The 20,220-nt window shown below is 30.4% G+C and overlaps 1 protein-coding gene across 1 annotated transcript in view; it reads right to left on the bottom strand.

The window, feature by feature from the left end:
- Window positions 1-102: 102 nt before the first annotated feature.
- Window positions 103-20,220, bottom strand: part of LOC131846388 (CDC42 small effector protein homolog) — a 52,335-nt gene continuing 32,217 nt past the window's right edge. The window contains exons 3-4 of the mRNA XM_059195664.1: window positions 4,500-4,594; window positions 103-3,607 (exon numbers count right to left, since the gene is read on the bottom strand). Coding sequence (XP_059051647.1) covers window positions 3,599-3,607; window positions 4,500-4,594 — 104 coding nt within the window. The 3' untranslated portion in view covers window positions 103-3,598. The remainder of the gene's footprint in view (window positions 3,608-4,499; window positions 4,595-20,220) is intronic.

The raw sequence follows: 20,220 nt of genomic DNA, 5'->3' as shown, positions 1-20,220 counted from the left end.
TTTTAGTACCGCTGCATGTGCCAAGGAAGCAGAAGGAGTTAGAAAAAAACAATTTTCATCAATTTTGTAATGCTTCATTTGTTTCTTACACAAAAAATAATACAAATATTTTCTTATATAAATATCTATAGAGCTATATAGATAAAATTGTCGTTTTAACTAGAAAATGACAAAATTATTATACAATATTGTTTTTGCATTACAACCTCAGATTAGGGACTATTCATAATCAAAGATTGTAACATACATACATGTTGTTTACTTGCGCTATGTTGCCAGCAACCATTTATAAATACAATGCTAAATAGCTAAAGGCATCGACTTAATAATCTAAGGACTTCTTATACACAGTTGAAAATATTGAAAAATAATTAAAAAAGCTAGAAACGTTAACTTAACTCCAATTTAAATACATATAACTACAACATTATATTGGACTTTTATATAGATCAATTCCATAGAAATATAAAAGCATATCTGTGGTTAAGGACAGACGGCAATGGCATTGGATTCTCTTTGCCTACCCTGTAAGTGATCTGCCGTGAAGATAGATCGTTACGTGTCTAATTAAGTAGTTCACATTCAGTCGATTGCTAAAATAGGTACTCAATTTATTTTTTTCTATTTGTGCTAATTGAACAAAATTTTATGGTTCTTTTTTAATCCATAAGTTTTACTTTTGTTGACTGCATATAAGTTTAGGCTAGTCTGGCCTTGTCCTTAAATTACATATGTCGATGGTTCAACAGTAAAAATATTTTTCAAAATTATATACCTAAATGAAAAATAATCCACAATATGTTATATATATAATACGGTATGTATTATAAATGATATAATAATATTATTTCATACACAAGACTTACAAAATCACACCCAGTTTCATGTGTATTATAATATATTATATATAATTGCTATAATAGTTTTTTAGGTGATAAAAACATTATAGTTTACGTATCTACTTACATCCGTTTTGTAACAATTAAGACCCTCATTTAAAGATATTTTATTTTGTTATTGATTTTATCCAAATTTTATTTAATTACTATACATATTTTATTTGCTATATATAGTCTGAGTTGAGTATTGCTTAAAAATAAAATTTGGATAAAAAAACAACAATCTCGTTTGGAGTGATACCTAGTGGAGTGAGTGTTTTATTTATAAGTAATTCTTTTATTATTATTATTAATAATTCTATTTTTTAATCCAAATACCTTCAAGAGAATTCTTTATTGATGCATATTTCGGTAATCAGTGCTACCTATATAGAGCAGATATACCCACAAAATATAATAAATATTTGGATTTTTGCTTATAAAACGTAGTTAATACAACTGTTCTATAAGTTTACATTTTGTTTTCATATATACGAGAATATATATATATTGATTTCAGTCTTTAGAGGGAAGTTTTCACACGAGTCATTCAATTGCCCAAAATTCATCGAGCTTATAGACTAACGCATAATACAATGAAAAATCTAGCTAGACGATTAAATATCTCATGAGACAAGACAATACATTATTAATTATTAATCATATAATAGAAGTCGATATACAACATATAACACATTTATTCTAATAAATTATTCAGAGTTTCAGTTACGACTATTAAAAAATAGTATAATGACTTATAAACATTATATTAAACATCAAAAGAATAAAACAATTATTTACATTCTGACAAATTTCCTAATGAAACCTAGCATTTTATAAACTGATTTTCGTGATCATTCTCTGACATATTATTCGTGTAGTACATACAGGTATTGAGAAGTCAGTAAATGAGATTATAAATATGAAACCGTATAGGAGAACGCCTTCCAGAATTCATAAGTGTAGTTTTTATAAGTATTTTACGATCCAAGCCTAACTACTTCTAAACCCGCTGACGCTAAATCAGAATTGGATAACGTTGCATATCATATATATTGCATTATATATAACGCTTACCTATTTAAAAATTTGACACCGTTCATTCTTTCCATTGCAAATATATTTATGTTTTTTACCAATGCTTTTATCGCCTATTAGCGATTAGAAAATTAGTAGAATATAAAAATTACTATAATAAAAATAGCTTCTAGTTATCTGCATATAGTAACGTTACATTGTAGTATGGTATTGACCTTGTGATTACAATGTTACTCCTGTCAAGTGTGTTTTTTAAAAGATTTAAGTAAAGTTAAATGATTGAAGCTAGATTATACAGTATTTCAGTACCTAGGTGTTTACTGCTGATCTATATAAATATATAAATTTAAAGTGGCGGTTTTTAGTTTTAAATTAATAGGTATACGGTACTTACATCAACAAAATCTCTAAAATGACTGAACCGATTTTTATGGGACTATCACTCGCAGATAGCTAATATTATGAGAAGTAACTTGAGCTACTTTTATTTTTAAAATATCATTTATTTTGTATGTCATAAAGGATTTTAATTCCACGCAGACGAATTCCCGGGTAATACCTAATTTGTAATAAATGTAAAAAATGCTCGAGTAAAATGTTTTATGTAATATACTTTTGAGTTTATAACCTACTTTTAAATTTATTTTTCTATCTATTTGTTATAAGAAGCTTAAAAGGAAATCAGTATATAGTAATATTGTGCGTCATACTATGTCGTAATATTGATAATATTCAATATTACAGTAGGCATATTTTATTATGTACCGCTTGACAATATGAAAATTTATATAATAGGTATCTAATTTAACTACATATATAACTGGAGTAGAAGGTTATATTTTTACAAAATTACTAATATACTAATAATGTATAATTACTACTTAACATCTATTTTAAAATAATATTGACTATAAAGGCATCTTCGACGGAACTTGTGAATAGGACAGGTTTCATTATTTCACTATTATTGTATTTACTATCAAATATATTTATTACTTTGTTAAAAAAGGCATCCATTATCTGCAGGCATTGTTATTTCAATTCAAATAGATCGTCATAAAAACATTGTTAGGGAAGAAAATACTAATTAAGGAATTAATGTGAAAGTTTTTGGAAATATAATTTAAGATTTAATTACTTTAACCACAGATAAGATAATATTACGTACTTTACGGATTTTAAAATTAAGAATATGGCAGATTGTAGACATTTACTGTAAAAATTATATAAAAACCATTCTATACGATATATAGTACAATTATGACATAGTTAAAGATAATGGATAAAGTTTTATTGTTTATAAGTACATGTAGATCCCTGTATTTGGCTAATTATGTTTGTTATTGCTTCTTATTCCTCTAAATAGTAAAGCACAAATGGATTCTTCATATAAATTTTATAATTATATAAAAAAATCATATTTTTGTGTGAATACATACAATATATTGTATAATCTTATGAATAACTGAAGTAACAATTACAATTTAAAATAATATAATTACAAAGTTTAAATTTCAAAAAGGTAACTTGTTTTGAATTTTTCATCGTAATCTCTTCTCTATTTACACGACTTACATAACACAAATGTGTACCTAAAACACAAATAAATATAAAGTTTAATTTAGATCGTAACACATTATTCACTTTGTTTTATCATTAGCGTCCGTTTCGCCCGGTGTGCATCAGTAAACCTGAAAATAATAAAAAAAATTGTTGTACATATAATATGTTATATTTTTTTATTTTTATTTTGTAAATAATTCCTTGGCAATGTTATGTAGGTAAACTTGAAAAAGAAAAACCAATTAAAATAAAATAAATCAAAATAATTATATAGATTAATTTCCGAGACTCTGTAACTGTGTAATATTAAACTGACAAGAATATATTTTAATATAAGAATGGCTCTTATTAATTCAGTACATTTATTTAAAATCATATTAAATAATTTATTTTGATAAATCTTGTTAAATCATTAGGCTTATACTTATATATATTCTGCCGCATGACTGACAATTTAAAAATGTATAATAATACCAAGTGAATTACGTAGAGTTGGGCACATTACGTGAATACACTTATGTTATGAATTGCAAAAAAAATAGCCTAATTGTCAATGGTTTTGACATGAAGTATAAAATAAATTGTAGTATTCATATTTAATAAATAACTTCATTATAACCGCTTTATTGTAAGTGTATTTTTTAATACATATTTTTGAATTTGAATTTGATTATCTTCAAAGAGAAAAGATAATCAGACTATATATTTTGTAGATATGGTCAACTATTGATATAAAACCTTCAGGTCTTCTAACAATATTTTACTTTTTATTTATATAGATTTGAAATTCGAAATTTGAATATTTATTAATTACATAAATGGCGTGTTAAGTATACATTTTTAATTTGTTATTTTGCTTAACATAAAACACTAGTGAACAAGAAAATGATATTATTTTTGGGTCCGTTAATCAAGATATCTTTGTCGATTTTGATTTATGAAATACCTAGTCTATTTTAATCGTTACATTAGTTTTCCTAAAAGTGTAGGAAATGTTTGATACGAGAATGGAATGTTTACCTTAACTCCATAAGCCATTTCGTATCCGCCTTTGCTCTGCATTTGGTTCTGTATGGAGTGCAGCAAAGACGTCGGCATATCTACATCTGTTGAACCTGTAATGTGAAAAATGATCCTTGTAATAATCAGATAGCCAAACAGTCAATTTATATATACGTATTGTGACTGATAATTGTGAACTTCTTTTTTAACACATTTTACTTTTATGAAAATATATATTTTACATAACCTCAGTAGTCTAGTGGTTTAGCAGACCACCTTCCATCCTATGGTCGCAGGTTCGATTCCTCACAGGGTACAAAAATTTGCAGTTATGAGTACGATTGTTTGTATCAGTTGGGATGTTATCTATGTTTAATATGTATGTATTTACAAAAAAAAATCTATATGTATGTGTATCCGTTGCCGTAACACAAGCTCTGTGTATCTTGGGACTAGATGACGCTGTGTGAATTGTTCTGAGATATTATTATCTATTATTTTGGAATCTTTTTTACGTAAATGAAATGATAGAGAGAATATTATTTTAAAGAAAGTATTGCTTATAAATGTGGATGGTTATAAGGACAGAAGAATGCCGAAAAGAGATGGATAGGCTGTGAATGATGATATGGCAAGAAAGGGAATAAATAATGAATGACTGCGAACAGGGATGAACAGAAAAACATATTATACCGACCTCAAATAAATGGGATAAGGAAGAAGCAAATGGAATGGCAAATTAGGTAGCGGCTTTTGATGTTTAAATGATGTTTTAGATGACCTGATGAGTGGTAACAGGCGCCTGTATCTATACAAAAATAGCAACTCGGCATTCACACATCATCATGTCACCACCGTTGCTATTTCAGAGGAGTTAGACATCATACCTCCATTTCTTATAATTTCACTGCCTTATCTAACCCTTCAATCGAAAGAATATACATATCTTCTGAAGCAAACTGAATAGGCGAGACTGAGGGATCCACGCAGATTGACTTCATACAGAGTCTACCTCGGTAAGTATTAGTCACCCTTGTGGCCATATCGGGTATTGTACCTAAATATGTTTAATGTTACTAAAACCGTAGTTTTATCAATGTGGGAGTCGGAAACAGCAAACCAATCCATTATCAATATCCATAGGTATACATTAAACTAATTGTTTAATAATAAAATTATGTATTATCAATTTGAATTTATGTGTTACATGATATCCTCGGGAATATTAGCAATTCCATACTCTCGCTATTGTAGGGATTTCTCTATACCTATAGAGAACTTCCTACATCCCTCCCCATTTTACATTTGTTCAATTGGATAGTCTTTTTTTTGGAATAAAATGCATTATAAGATTTCTTTAAACTCTAAATTCTAAAAACTAAATTTTAGTTGATTATTATTTATAACATTACTCATCTACTATAGATTCTAGCAGTTTAAGAAGGCCAATATATAGCTGTATGAAATCATAAAATATATTTAATTTAATTTCATATTAGAAATATATTAGGCACGCTTATAACAACACACAATTTGGTCGACTGTCGAGACGGTGGGGGAAGAGTGGAGGGTCATTGTAACCACAATACGACAACACTGCATTGTAATAATGTATTTGTTTACGAGTCACATGTATTATAAAATTATAATAGAAAAATTGCTTATTGTTAAATCTCTGTTTTTACCTTGTTGTGCTTATTGTAAATTCTACTATATGTTATGTAAATAAATAAAGGTATATTTATTTACTTAACTGACTACCAATGACAATCCAACAGATATACAATACTTCAATTCAGACGATTCTGCTCTTATATTTAATTTTAATGATTGCCTATTTCAACAGTTGTTCAGTTCATCCAACGATCTTGTTAATCGGTAATTAGTAACTATGAACACATGTGAAAAGATGCATTAAAATTTTGATCAATCGGAATTAAAGTTGATCGGTGGCCGAATAAATTGGCTGCTGCTACAGTCATAATAACTCTAATGGTCGTCATATTTAGTATATCTAGACCTGATATTTGGGACGGAGAAGGTAAAAAATAAGATGTCGTCTGCATAATCCAATTTGTTTGACATGTGATCCAGTTTAATGTGTAAGTGAGATTAAACTGGTAGGTAAATTACAGAGTACGAAGGCAAAAGTTTCTTTTTCAAATATGTATATGGAATGGTGCACCCGCCTACGCTGGGGCACCAGTGGAAGATGATAAGACGAACATGCGGTTGGGTCAGTTAGCCATATTCACTAGGAATTTATCATACTAGTTTCCAGGGGAAACCGGTCATCCTGACATGGTACATTGCTAGCAATGGGGTTTTACAATTCACATTACTAACAATTCCCTTTCCCCGATAAAACAATGTTATCTTCAGTAATGGCAATACATGCGGATACCACGACACGATGACGTGATTCTGCATCATGTTCTCCTATAGTATCTCCTATATAGGGAACGGTCACTATTTTCTGTCCGGTTGATCGTCTGCTAGTTCCAATTGCATTTACATAAAAAATGCAAAAACGGCTATTATAACACCTATATAAGGATGAATGCAATAAAAACTATTGCAGATACAAAGGTTGAGGACAACTGTGAACGTTGTGGCCTTTGTCCAGAGTGCGCAGTTCAAGTTCAAACCGTAACAGCACCTAGTTAGCGATCATTATCTACTGCAAATTTTTTGGTAATCTATATATTTTATTTTTATATTACTATTAAGTATATAGTCCTTTGAACACCAAAACCAGAAGAAAACAATCTGGTTTTGACATTCATAGCGCTATATTTTAAAAACTACTAATGTTCGATTTAAAATAAGAATAAAGTTGTAATAAAGTAGATTTCAAATTTAGAATATCTTTGGATACCTACTATTGTCCTTCTTTAATTGGTAGGATATGTGTGTAATATTTGAATACCAAAGCTAAAAGGAATTTCAAATTAAAATGAAAGGATTCATTTGAATCTTATAAAATCTTAAACTTGAAACGGAATATGTAATCAATATCCATTAAATATGAACTTGAGTTCAGCATACTTTAAACAGGATTCGGTGATACTTTATTGAATTAATTTTATATTACCAGTATTTATATTATATTATATTTTCAGGAATAAATGTATCTTGGGCAGTATTTACACAATGATCTGTTTTATTTATTTATCTGTTGCAATGATGCATATTAATCTTACTGAAATAAATTATTTTCTTTTTAGATTTCTGTACTTACTGCAATTAAAATAATTAGGAATTGGGTCGCAGTTTTGTTTATTACATCGGAAGCTAGGCCGTCATCATTTAAATGTAACGAACACATGTGTTAACCATATTCTTGGCGTGGTAACCCATTTACAGTAATAATTATTATACTCTTAAATGAAACTACATGGAGTGTGTCATATTTGACAATAATTATTACATTATACATACTAATTATTAGTATGAGCGCAGGTTTGAAGATTTTAATTTGTATCGACCATTACATAAAGATTTGCGCCATTTATATTCACTGGGACTATGAAATATAGTTTATGTTTCTAATAAAAAAAAATAGAATTCCTTACATAAATAATACTGACTATACAAAATCACTCTATATCTACTCGAAGTGATCGGTCCTATTGCCAATACAGAAATAAATATATTTGACGAAACTTTTGGAAATCCTTTTCTATGGATTAGAATAGAATAGGAAATTCTAGAAAAATTATTGTCGTTATTTATTTTTTATAATCTACCTCTCGTTCAAAACGCTGTCTCATCACAAGAAGAATGAGCAAGAAACATGCGTGTTTCTCTTTTAAATAATTATTATAACTTTACATTTTTAGGTTGAAATGTGTGAATACAAACTACAAACTAGCACTAATTCATTAGAGTCAAAATATTAATTAGATTTCAAACTTCAACGTTGTCAGATTCTTATGCAACGCAATTCTGTTTTCTATTTTAATCACTGATATATAAAACCAAAGACGAATATATTTTTTTAATGACTAATAACTGATAAATATAACTGACTTTCTGGGTGGGCCGAGAGCAGGTCAATCTAAGATGCTACCAATAGCATTAGGATAAATAGTCCCCATTACTATCCTCTTTCCGCTGCAATCCGAATCTCAAAACTGGTTTTGAAAATTAAGGGAAAGTTGAAGTTATCTCCATAGCATATTTGAAAAACGCAGACGTAGTTGACGGAAAAAGCTAGTTAAACTGCGTTATTTACTGCACCGCTTATGCAACGCTTTTTCCTATATTTAACATGCTTTACAGACGTATAATATGAGCATTATCCTGTTTGCGCGCCTATTAGTTGTGTGTCAGTGTTTGCACTTATATGTTTACGTACACATATACTGTTTAATGTAGGAATTTGACGCGTAGTACAGTTGCATTCACAATGCTCCCAAATGCCCAAATATTCATCATCATCATCATCTACTTCTTCCTTATCCCATTCTTTTGTGGTCGGCGTAATATGTTTTTCTCTTCCATTCATCCCCGATCGCAGTCATCTCGTTATTTACTCCCAAATGTCCAAATATTATTTGGTGAAAAATGGTAGATATTTTTGTTACTCACGCCGTTGTTGTTGAATATATTTGAAAGTTTGCATGTTTTTTTATACCGATTGATTGATGATAATATTGTTTTGGAGATATTATGTTAGTTGTATAATATTATCTTACATTTAAGTCGACTTTTATCGACCAATAACTTAGTAATTTAATTTACCTAACTAGTTTTCCCTCGAAACAACTTTAAAAGTAATGTTCAGGCATACAACATGAGAAATGGTATTTTTACCTATATACATGAACAGCACCACGGACATCACGCATATTCGTGATATCGTTCATGTTCATTCCAGACGACTACGATATCATGCCTCTTATACTGTAATTTCAATAATGTTACCTGTTAGTAGCAGTATTTAATATTTATACTCAAGTTTGTTGTATACATGAAATAAATGACATAAAAAGTGTGTAGAATAAAGTAAAGTAATTAATAATGAAGAGTAAAAAAATGCAGTAGTCTAAGTCTTTTTTATTTTCCCAAAATGTAATATGTCACAGATGCAATATTGCACGGCGCGCAGCCGCAGTAGGACGACCAGTGCGTCAAAGCTGTATGCGTTCTAAAACACTAAGTATAAGTATTAACAACACTCTTTAACCGAAACTTAGCTTACAAAGCTTGACGGCTGCCATAGGCGAGACATGACATGGTGTACACACACAGAAGACTTTTTACAAAGTACTCATAGACTTTGGAAATATATTGGTATTATATGATACAACACATACCATACTATTTTTGTGATATCTGTAATCATTGTAGTATCTATAGGTGACGGTACACTTTCTATCTCGTGGGATGTCAGCTTATTTACAATCCATAGACAAAAATATACCTACTATTATTTTTTAGTAAGGAAGTAAGGATGCCTTAAGCGTATTTTGATTACATGTAATATGCATATTACTATGTCCAACATTTACGTAATCATGGATTGTTAGGAAAAAGATTATTGACCGATTTAACTATTTTAGACTCTGTGTCACAACCGTAAAATCGAATATTACATCAGCTATGCCATTTTTGAATCTATTCAGTTAATAATAGATGAGCGGACAAAGTTATTTACAATTTTAGTTTCAATATGTGCAGAAAATCAAATGTCTGTTACATAAATATGTTTAAGAGGTAATATGGATGGATAGATATTATATTTGTTTTATACACAGAAGAAAATTATTGGCAACTAATAATGTATATGGTATATATATAAAAAATTATATGTATAGCATAACTATATTCGTATTCGTTCGTCAATTTACGTAATCGATTGGTAGGTATCTTTGAGTGGGCGCAGGGAATATAAAATGTCCTCACATGGCTTAATTTCCGCAGATTTCACTAGAAAACGTGCAAGTTCTTCGTAACTATTGTGTAATGTGTAATGTGTGTAAATGAGCCCATATACATTATTATTATACTAACGGCCTTCCCTGGCTTCAAATCGAATAAAAAATCCCTGAGGGTAATTATTATTAATAACAAAGTCGTTCCGGAATAATATTAAAAAAAGAAAAGAATTTGTCATAACGAGCAGTTGGAGTTTACTTTCCTCTTAAAAAAATCCTTTCCTGTCTTTATCTTTACAATATTAGGATTTTGTATGGGTAGATAAAATATTTTATTTTTATTATTTCCTGCAATGACTATCAGTTTACTAATGTAATTTCATCTGATACTAGCTGTGACCCGTGACTCTGCTTTTTGAGACTAAAATAGATCATGTCGGTAATTGTGATATAATCTAACTTCATGCCAAATTTCATTAGGATCAGACGAATAGACAGCAGACAGACACACTTTCGCATTTATAATATTAGTATGTATCTATGGAAGTATGGAATTAATTAATTGCCATTAGAAATTCCTCTGCGCTAATTTTTATCTGTAGGCGTTTATTATTTATGTAAATTAGTGAAAGTAACAGTCATTGTTGAGTATCGTGGCCTACTGATTTATTACCCACACTTGTAGACCCTAAAGGTCATGAGTTCGAATATGGCCGATATAAAAAAATCTGTCGATAAAAAAATCTGTGTGTATTCAAATGTTTACAACAGTTAACAATGTCTCAGATTCTATATCAGGACATTAAATATCATTAATACAAATTAGGTATTGTATGTATGTCCAGTTGTTATTTTGCGTAACATTTTTAACCAAGTATGCAAACATTGCATTGGTCTTGATCGATTCGATCAAGGATCGATTCCTTGAACGATACTAAAATTTGTATTCATAAGTATGATGTCCTTAGACAAACCACACAACGTCACCTATAATGTTAGTATGTAATGTGTTCCATTTTAAATACATACAAAGCACCATACCAGACTACATTCAAAGAACCAGACACATGTTTGTATATTATATATGTTTTTAAAAAATATATTTAAGTATTTCTATAAGTTGTCTTATATCCATAACTACCGTTGCTTATCTAGGTTCTAGATGACGTTGTGGTAATTGTCCAGGATTAATATTATCACATTTTTTTATAGCATAGGGGACAAACGAGCTTGCGGCTCACCTGATGGTAAATGATTACCGCCACCCATAAGCACTCGCAATACCAAATGGGTTAAAGGAGTAAGAAAAAAAAGGAATAAACTCTTTTCTTGTAGATTTCAATATCGTATTGGTTAGGAAATACCATTGCTGGGAGGTGATTCCACAATGTGTTTATGCGTGGCAAGAAAGAGGATTAGGTTGTACATTCGTGTATCATAGCAAAAACTGTTTACAATCAGTAGGGCTAACTGGTATTGGTCGTAAATAAACTTTGTCAGATTTTTTTATCAATAAACATTCATGCTTGTATTACTATACAAATAGTCACTGTAAAATCAATATTATTATTTGCCAGCTTCTCGTTTTAAAAAGGAATATCTAATCCACGATTAATGCGTGTTATTTTTTTATAAATGGATCTTAATTTTGTGCAAATAAAGATATCATACACATGAATTATTTATTTAAAACCGGCCGTCAGCTTCTACGCGACAGTACAAAGACTTGCAGTACACGTTTAGAAATGAGATGATTCATACGCACAGTCGCCCGACAGACAAACGGACGATGGACTCTGTAGTTTATTTTTAGTATTGCCACCTTAGTGGTTTTACCACTAAAATCGGTGGATTTGAATCACATTTATATGGGCAAAATTTGTTTCCGGTACCTGTTTGTTCTGTGGGCTTGGAGAATAAAGAAAATAAGGATTGCAAATTGAAATATTTTCACATGATAAGTTATTTGTTGATAAAATATATCATTTTTGACATATAGAAATACATTTTAATTTTTACTTACATCTTATGTTATCTCTTATCGTTATCTTATGGTTACTTACGTTGTATGCGCAATTTAACAAAATAAATTTAGGTATAGGTAGGTACATACCGTTTAACTATTGTTTAAGTTAGAGATTACAATGTCTTTCGTGCAAAATTGTAATGTTATAGTGGTTTATTTTTAAAGTTCAGAATTTTGCGTTTTTGGGAGATTTAGCTGATGTATTAGCTCGGATGTTGTTGGCAACACTGTTTATTTTAGTCCCAGTTAGGAATACGCGTACAACCGAGACGATTATCTAAATTTATATGTACCGACATACTTCGTCTCGGTTTGCGCTCCCGCACTTCTACAATTGAATTGAATTTATTCCGCTAAGGGAGAAATTGGAACAAGCAAACAAAACATCCTTTTCATATTTCTACAATGTTTGATTGATGCCAATATTCTGGACTAGTATTTTCCAACCTTTTATGCCATGCCCTTACTAACATAACATATATAATATTTAAAACTAAAAAAATTAATTGGAGGACATGTTTTAGGAAATAATCACTAGGAAATTGTTAACGAAACACTGTAAGTAAATTTTCAAAACATGTATCGAAAAACTGATATTTCAATTAATTTTCAATTAAGATTATTCTATTTTAAATTTTAATTTAGTGATAAGATATCTACGAATTTGCCTTCTTCGTTAAATTAGCAACGATATCAAATATTGCATTTAAATGGCCCGGAGCAAAAGGGTTAAATTCGTGTCCAGTCGATTTCTGTATTGCCTCCCTTAAAAATCAAATTACCTCCTGTGGAGCGTGGGCCAACGTTGCGAAACACTGTTCTAGTATTTGAATTTACGTTCGTTGCTTAACGGCTTTCACGAATAATTTGGATGTTGGCGTTGTTATTTTTAGATAAATCTACTACAATAATGATGAGGCCTATTGTTAACTTTGATCATAAAATTTATAATTACAAAGTTTAGTCAGTCATTAATGGGGGAGGGATAAGGGCCACTATTGACCGTATTGTTGACAATTTGATAACATTTTCGGGGTCATCAACAAGCTGTCTCCTCTGGACATCATCCTAGTGAATTCATCATGATGATGGACATGTAATACTCATTTTATTATCCTCCACTGCCACACCAGCGTACAGCGAAAAATCAAGTATGCCATCCATTAAAAAATATACATGTATTTCAATTGTTACTAATTTGCTTAATTGCTAATAAACTTTTAGTATTTTTTATGTATTTATACCTAGTATACACGCAAAACTAATTTAATAGGTCCTAAAATAATAAAACTAATGTAGGTTAAACATGTAGGTGTGTATTAGAGATTATTGTATGTGTTTATATAACCGTGTGTGTTGTAGAAATTTTACATATTTGAAACGAAGATTCACGTTGTTTTTAATGCGTATTGCCTGAGAATGAAATACCCTTCATGCTGAGAGAAATCAACTAACGCGGGGCCTGCAGCTAATGCTTTTAAGAGGCCCACATTTTGATTTGGTTCTTAAGTTTGGATTGTTAAAAATACATTACTTACAAACGACCAATCTTGTGCTTGGTTTTTCAAAAAATTTAAGTTAATAAATACCCTACTTCAAATAGGTTGAAGCCCAGGGTCCCTTAATGCGCGGGGCTAATGCTACGCGCATTTTCTTTCTTGCCACTGCAAGATCACCGCCTATATAATAAAAACCTAGTGAGGTTAATTCGGCACAATATAACCTAAGATTCATCAAGTCAATACTGAATCTAGATCTCTCCATGATTTTCCAATTCGTGTGGTACGACCATGCGCAGATCTATTTATAATAAAAAAGTGACAAATGATACTCGAGGCTATAAAATTTCTAGGTTTAATAATGATACCTAATGTGAATAGCCTCATTTCGACACATGCGAGGTAGAAAAAACTGGCGGAACGGACTCTTTTAAATTCAGTGAAACAGATATTAATGCAGGCAAAAACGCAGTGAATGGCTAACTCGTAAAGAATATTGGCTAAAGCTTTAAATTTATATACCAAGAAATTGCGTAGTCGTTTTGAATCTAAAAAGTTTTGTATAAGACTCTAAAATGTATTTTCATTAGTTTTAACATGTAACGGTAAATTATGGAGAGGAACTATAAAATATTTAAATGCACTGACTTTACCAGATGAAGTTACAAAAAAGTGTAATTAAGCATTCATATTAAGTACCGTAAATTAGTCATTGCTTTTTTTCATTGTAATTTAGTTTCGATATAGGAAAATTAATAATTGCAATATTGTATCGCTTCTGCCATTGTATAGCATTATCAAGGTAGTAAAAAATAGTGTAAAATGGGTTTCATAACGCTACTTTACATGATGTAATTTGCTTTATAATTACAACCAGCTGAGTTTAATAGGTATCCCAGGGTGAGGATATTATAATAACGGATATGTACATTGTATTCGTTATACAAAATAATTTTTATGATGATTGGTCTAAAGCGGCATTTATAGATTGCCCTGGTATTGTTGCAAATACTCTGAATATACCAGCCCCAGATACAAATAAAATGAAGTAGTACAATTATTTGATTTTTAACTAGCGACATGCCTTGCTTCACACGGAATAAGGTATTTTTCTGCCGTAAAATTTTTAATCAGAACTATTAGAATATATCGATGCAAACGTCATTTAATTTTATGCAGTAGATTTTGCGTATGCGTGTATAAACATACAGACAAAAGTACTAAACATATTTCGACTGCTGCTGCTCTAATAGAGTTTAGTTTTATTTTTCAATAAGAATGTACAGATGTCTATCAGCCTGTTACGATTTTAAAGAGTGAGAATATTCAAAGACAAGTTTCACGTTATAGTTAGTAAGTTGGCCACGTGAGAGTTTGCATTTCTGAGTTTTTCTACAGTTGCTTATGTTTATGTCTTACGACAGATTGTGCAGACGAGTTTTAGTCTGTATAGTTTGACATTGATGCTATGTCAAACTATAAGGAGTAAAACTCGTTCCATCTCGCAAAACTTGCTCATTTGTATTCTTAGATGGACGACAATTTGGATTCAATATGAAAATCTTAGACTTAGTTAGTTTGACGTAACATATTTAGATGGTTTTACCTAAACTGACAGTTTTAGACTTTAGTCTCTAATACCCGATACCCATCCCAGCATATCCGCAATGACGTTGCTTAACCGTGTCAATCGACTGATTATTGAGTCCAATTGACCTGGGAGAGCTTCCATTAGTATATTAACGATTAAGCAATTAGTTCAGAAATTTGGAATCTGATAATACGCAAATATCTGATAATATAAACGCTAAGAAAGTCACGTAGATTTGTGTATATAGGTATTTGATAAACGCTAGACTAAATATATGATTAAATATTATATTGTTCTGTGGAATAATTTGAGGCTATATTAATAGTACCCACCGAGGCAGTCTTTATACAAATTTCATCTTGTTTATACTCTATGTGAGTGGGATGGATGAGTAGCTCATTATGACAGCTATTTATAAGGGTTTACCACTTATCATGGGGTGGGCTGTTAGCTTGTATGTTATTCTTATTCATTACTTAAGGGATTTATATTATTTTGTTTAAGTCCACTGAGCATGTGTAAGACCACAAATATTCAGTACCAGTTTAACCTTCTCTATTGGTGATCAAATTCCGACCGTTATTTTATCTACAACCATTGAGACACGTGTTTCGCTTTTGAATGAGACATCTTTAGGCAATGAATCGAGTTCGGATATAGTTTGGAAGCCTAGTACTGGCTGTTCGGAGACCAAACAACGGTCGCCAAAAAGTAAAGTAGTAATAAAAAAATACGTTAATAGATTTTTAAAATATAAATTTTGAAATCATAAGTTTAAGATTTAAGTTAATTAATCCAATCCAATCAAATCCAATCTAGATTTAAGTTAATTATTCCGTTTTCTAGCTTATTTTGACCAAAGTAATTCATGATTTCAGCTTCAAAGATTAATTTTATTGGACCTTAAGCTGTAATCATTACACCTTATAAAATTCTGATCTGCTGGCAACAGGACGACCTGATAAAATATTAATAGGTATCAGATAATACGAACACAACGACAGTCACGTATTTTGTGTATTGTTATGATACAAAGTAGACGAAATTAGTATACGATTATAGTACGTACACTAAATATAGATTACAATGTGATTAGAATAAAAGCAGGAACGTCAATGACCTCAATATGACATCTGTCACTTTAGAATTAACGTTTATTATTAGTTTGCAAGCATTAATCTACAGAATGTTAGTCTACATTGTAAAGGTACGAAGTGGTAAGCATCTCGGTACAGGGTAAAATATATAAGATACCAAGAGGAATAAGTATTAGGAATTTAGAAAAATAGTCGACAGAAGTAGTAATATCAGAAATAATAAAAATACCATCTGTACTATATAATCGCATAATGGTCTAATTTACTTGTTAAAAAAAGTTTAATTGAATATTATTAAATTAAGTTTCGAAATATTTTTATAAGCTTTGCTCCTTATTCATAAAAATGACGTGACCTGACTTGACTTTATGAATTTATTTTATTACGTTAAATTAAATATGAATATAATATATGTATAAACACATAAATCAAATTACGTCATATTGTTAAGTTTCTTTTATATTCCAGTTCTTAAACGTAATGGATGCTATTTTATAATTAAACATTTTATGCATAAAAATATTGCTTATTGTAAAAATATTGTAAGTATAATTATTTATTTCGGAAACGAAATAGGAATTGCTCATACGGAAGTTTATTTAGTGTTATTTCAATGTGCATCTAAAGGTTCTACGTAATCATTTTATTGAATCAGCATTTTTTTTACGGAAGTTCAATTAACTGAATACACAATGTAGAATTACTTTTTATGTTAACAAAATTTGTACATAAAATAAATTATCTTAAAATACACAAATATATGTAAAAGTAAATATCAGAAATTATTTAAATAATCGGTACATTCATACTAATACAAATGTGTGTTTGTATGATTGTTACCTTTTTATGGCTAAACAGCTGAACCTCACGAGGACGGACATAAGTTATTCTAATATCTTGCTATGCCTATTGCTCCTAATTTTAAAATCTAGTTGTGTGGGACTGTGTATAGGCCGCTGGGGTCGGTGCAGCCAACAATGGTGGTAATTAAAGGCGCAATAGGTAAAGTAACAGTATATTATAAAAATATATATCGTAACAAACTATATAGGAAACCAAGAGCAATAGAAGGAATGATAACAAAACCATAGCAACCAATATAAAAATATAAATATTTAAAAATAGGGAATTGTCGTGGCAGCCGGCGGCGGCGGCTCGAGTGTAAGCAGTCCTGTACATTAGTATTTTGTACTACCATTCATAGTGTCATTTGTGCCTCAACATAAGAAATATATACTTTTTAAAATATTACACATTACTTTGGGGTCAGGATACTGGTTACGACGGTGTATTCCCATCTGTCGGTTTGCCCGAGTACGACAGGTGAGTGCATCGCATACTAACGAGGTGGACGCTCTGACTCGTATGCTATTTTCTATACTTACTATTTTTGTGTAAATATGTACCTATATTTTCAATTTTTCTTTAAAATGATTCAAGTTAGGCCATTCCGTACATTCCTATTCTACGATCAAATCATCTAAAAATTTTAAGAATATGAAAATAACTAAATAGCAGTATCTGCATGCCTACATAATTACATTGCATATAACAGATTGAGTAACGTAACTAATAGAATAGTAAAGGGAGGGGACGCCCTAAGAAAAGATGACTTTATAATTACATTGTATGACATTGATAGAGATCTCATCAAGTATTTTTTTTATTTTTAACAACTTTAGGTTATACAGCATTTCAATACCTAGTTGTCAACTGCTGATCTATACAAATAAATAAAATTGAAATGTCTGAAATAGCAATAATCTTTAATCAAATAAACTCATTACAAGCACTTTTGAATAGTCACATTTTGATTCTACCACTCATTCGGAATGCAGATTCACCACAAGAAGAATGACCAAGAAACTTGTGTGTTGCTCTTTGAATACATGTTTTTTTATATAAATAATTACAGTACAACAAGTAAGAGGCATGGGATAATCAACATAAAAATCGCTACGCACTCATTATTAGTGTAATCAGATAATATTGTCAGTGCTATGTATTTTAAGTTTCTCTATAAAAACATTATTGTCGTTAACGAATTCATCAAATTTATAATAAGCTTTTTTGCAAGGAAGTGTTTTATATGACATTTAAATCTTTTGTGAGGCAGATTTATAACAGATTCTGGTATTTTGTTGTAAAACCTTACGTAATTACCATAAAAATTACTAACTATAGTTAAACGACATTTAGACAATTAGGTAGTTTGTAATTTCAAATAAACAGCATAAAATAAAATTCATATGAACGCATACACAGTACGGTATTTACATAAAAAAATGTTATAAAATAATTGTGAGTGTGAGACTATGTAGATTTGAAAACATGAAAATCTAAGTTTATTGTTTATTAATAAGTTATTAGTAATAACTATTATATTAGGTGTATTAGTAGGTCTGCCTTTGTGTTTCAGACAAATGGTGTTATTATTTAGTACCTTGATAAAGCTAGACTAAACTCTGTAATCAGTAACATTGTTAGTATACCTAATCAGCATCTATGTTAGTGATAGTTATCGATCAAGTGGGCTTATTAGATTATGATGTTGTACATTAATTCTATTGATCTAATTATCCTGATGCAGGCAATGATTGGCTTGATAATTATTAAGTATAAGACACTAAAATAATTAAATTTTTTTATAGCAAGCAAGCTGACGGCCTGTCTGGTAGTAAATAATAACTACATTAACTGTATTATATATACATCACGTATTCATTTGACGTTAAGGGTACGGACTATGGACATAGGTGGAATTGAAAATAATAATATCTTAGGAAAATTTCCACAGCTCCATCTAGACCCAAGCTAAGCTTGTGTTATTGGTACTAGAAAACTAATATAAATACATAGATATATTTTTTGTAAATACATACAATAATATAAATAGAAAACGCCCAGACCTTTATAAATAATCATACTCATGAATACTAATGTTTGTGCCGTGAGAGGAATCGTACCCGCGACCATCGGAAATAAAGCTAAACCGCTAGACCACCAAGGCTGAAACTATCAGTAACTCAGTAATGGGGACCAGTAGCACTTTCGTTAGTAACGTATATTACTATGTCATGTCGACCTCCACACGGTCATCCCTGGAAATCGTCGTGGTTAATTCCTGTCGAATACACTACGATGTGTTTACTAAACTGACTTTATACACATTTTATCATCCTCTAGTGGTGCCTTGACAGCATATACCGTTAGTGTAGGAGTACGGTTTCATTATCACCCATTGAACAAATAGAAAACTACGATTTGTTTTCAAAAAAACCTCTAGAGGCAGTGATTTTTTAAAATTGTCTACATTATTATTTTATTCTATGTATATTATGTATGTATTACAGAAAATATCTAAGTATTTAGGTATATCTATTGTCTAGTACCCAACACAAGCTCTGTTTATCTTGGGACGAGATGGCATTGTGTGAATTGTCCAGGGGTATTGTTATTATTATTACCTAATTCTGCTGTCACCATTTTGAAATCTGTGTTCAGGTTTGAAGGATTACAGTTGTGGCAGTGAGCTTACAGTCTACGGAGAAGTAATAACTTAGTCCGTGGGACCTCAATTATCGTTGTGTTATGAGTTTGATCTGATGGGCCATCAGTTGGGTTTGAGTTTTGTGTTTATGTAT

This window comes from Achroia grisella, unplaced genomic scaffold (genome assembly GCF_030625045.1).
Source record: "Achroia grisella isolate CSIRO2021 unplaced genomic scaffold, CSIRO_AGI_Agris_v1 utg511, whole genome shotgun sequence".
Classification (NCBI taxonomy): Eukaryota; Metazoa; Arthropoda; class Insecta; order Lepidoptera; family Pyralidae; genus Achroia; species Achroia grisella.
This window is presented reverse-complemented; position numbering and strand designations above follow the sequence as displayed.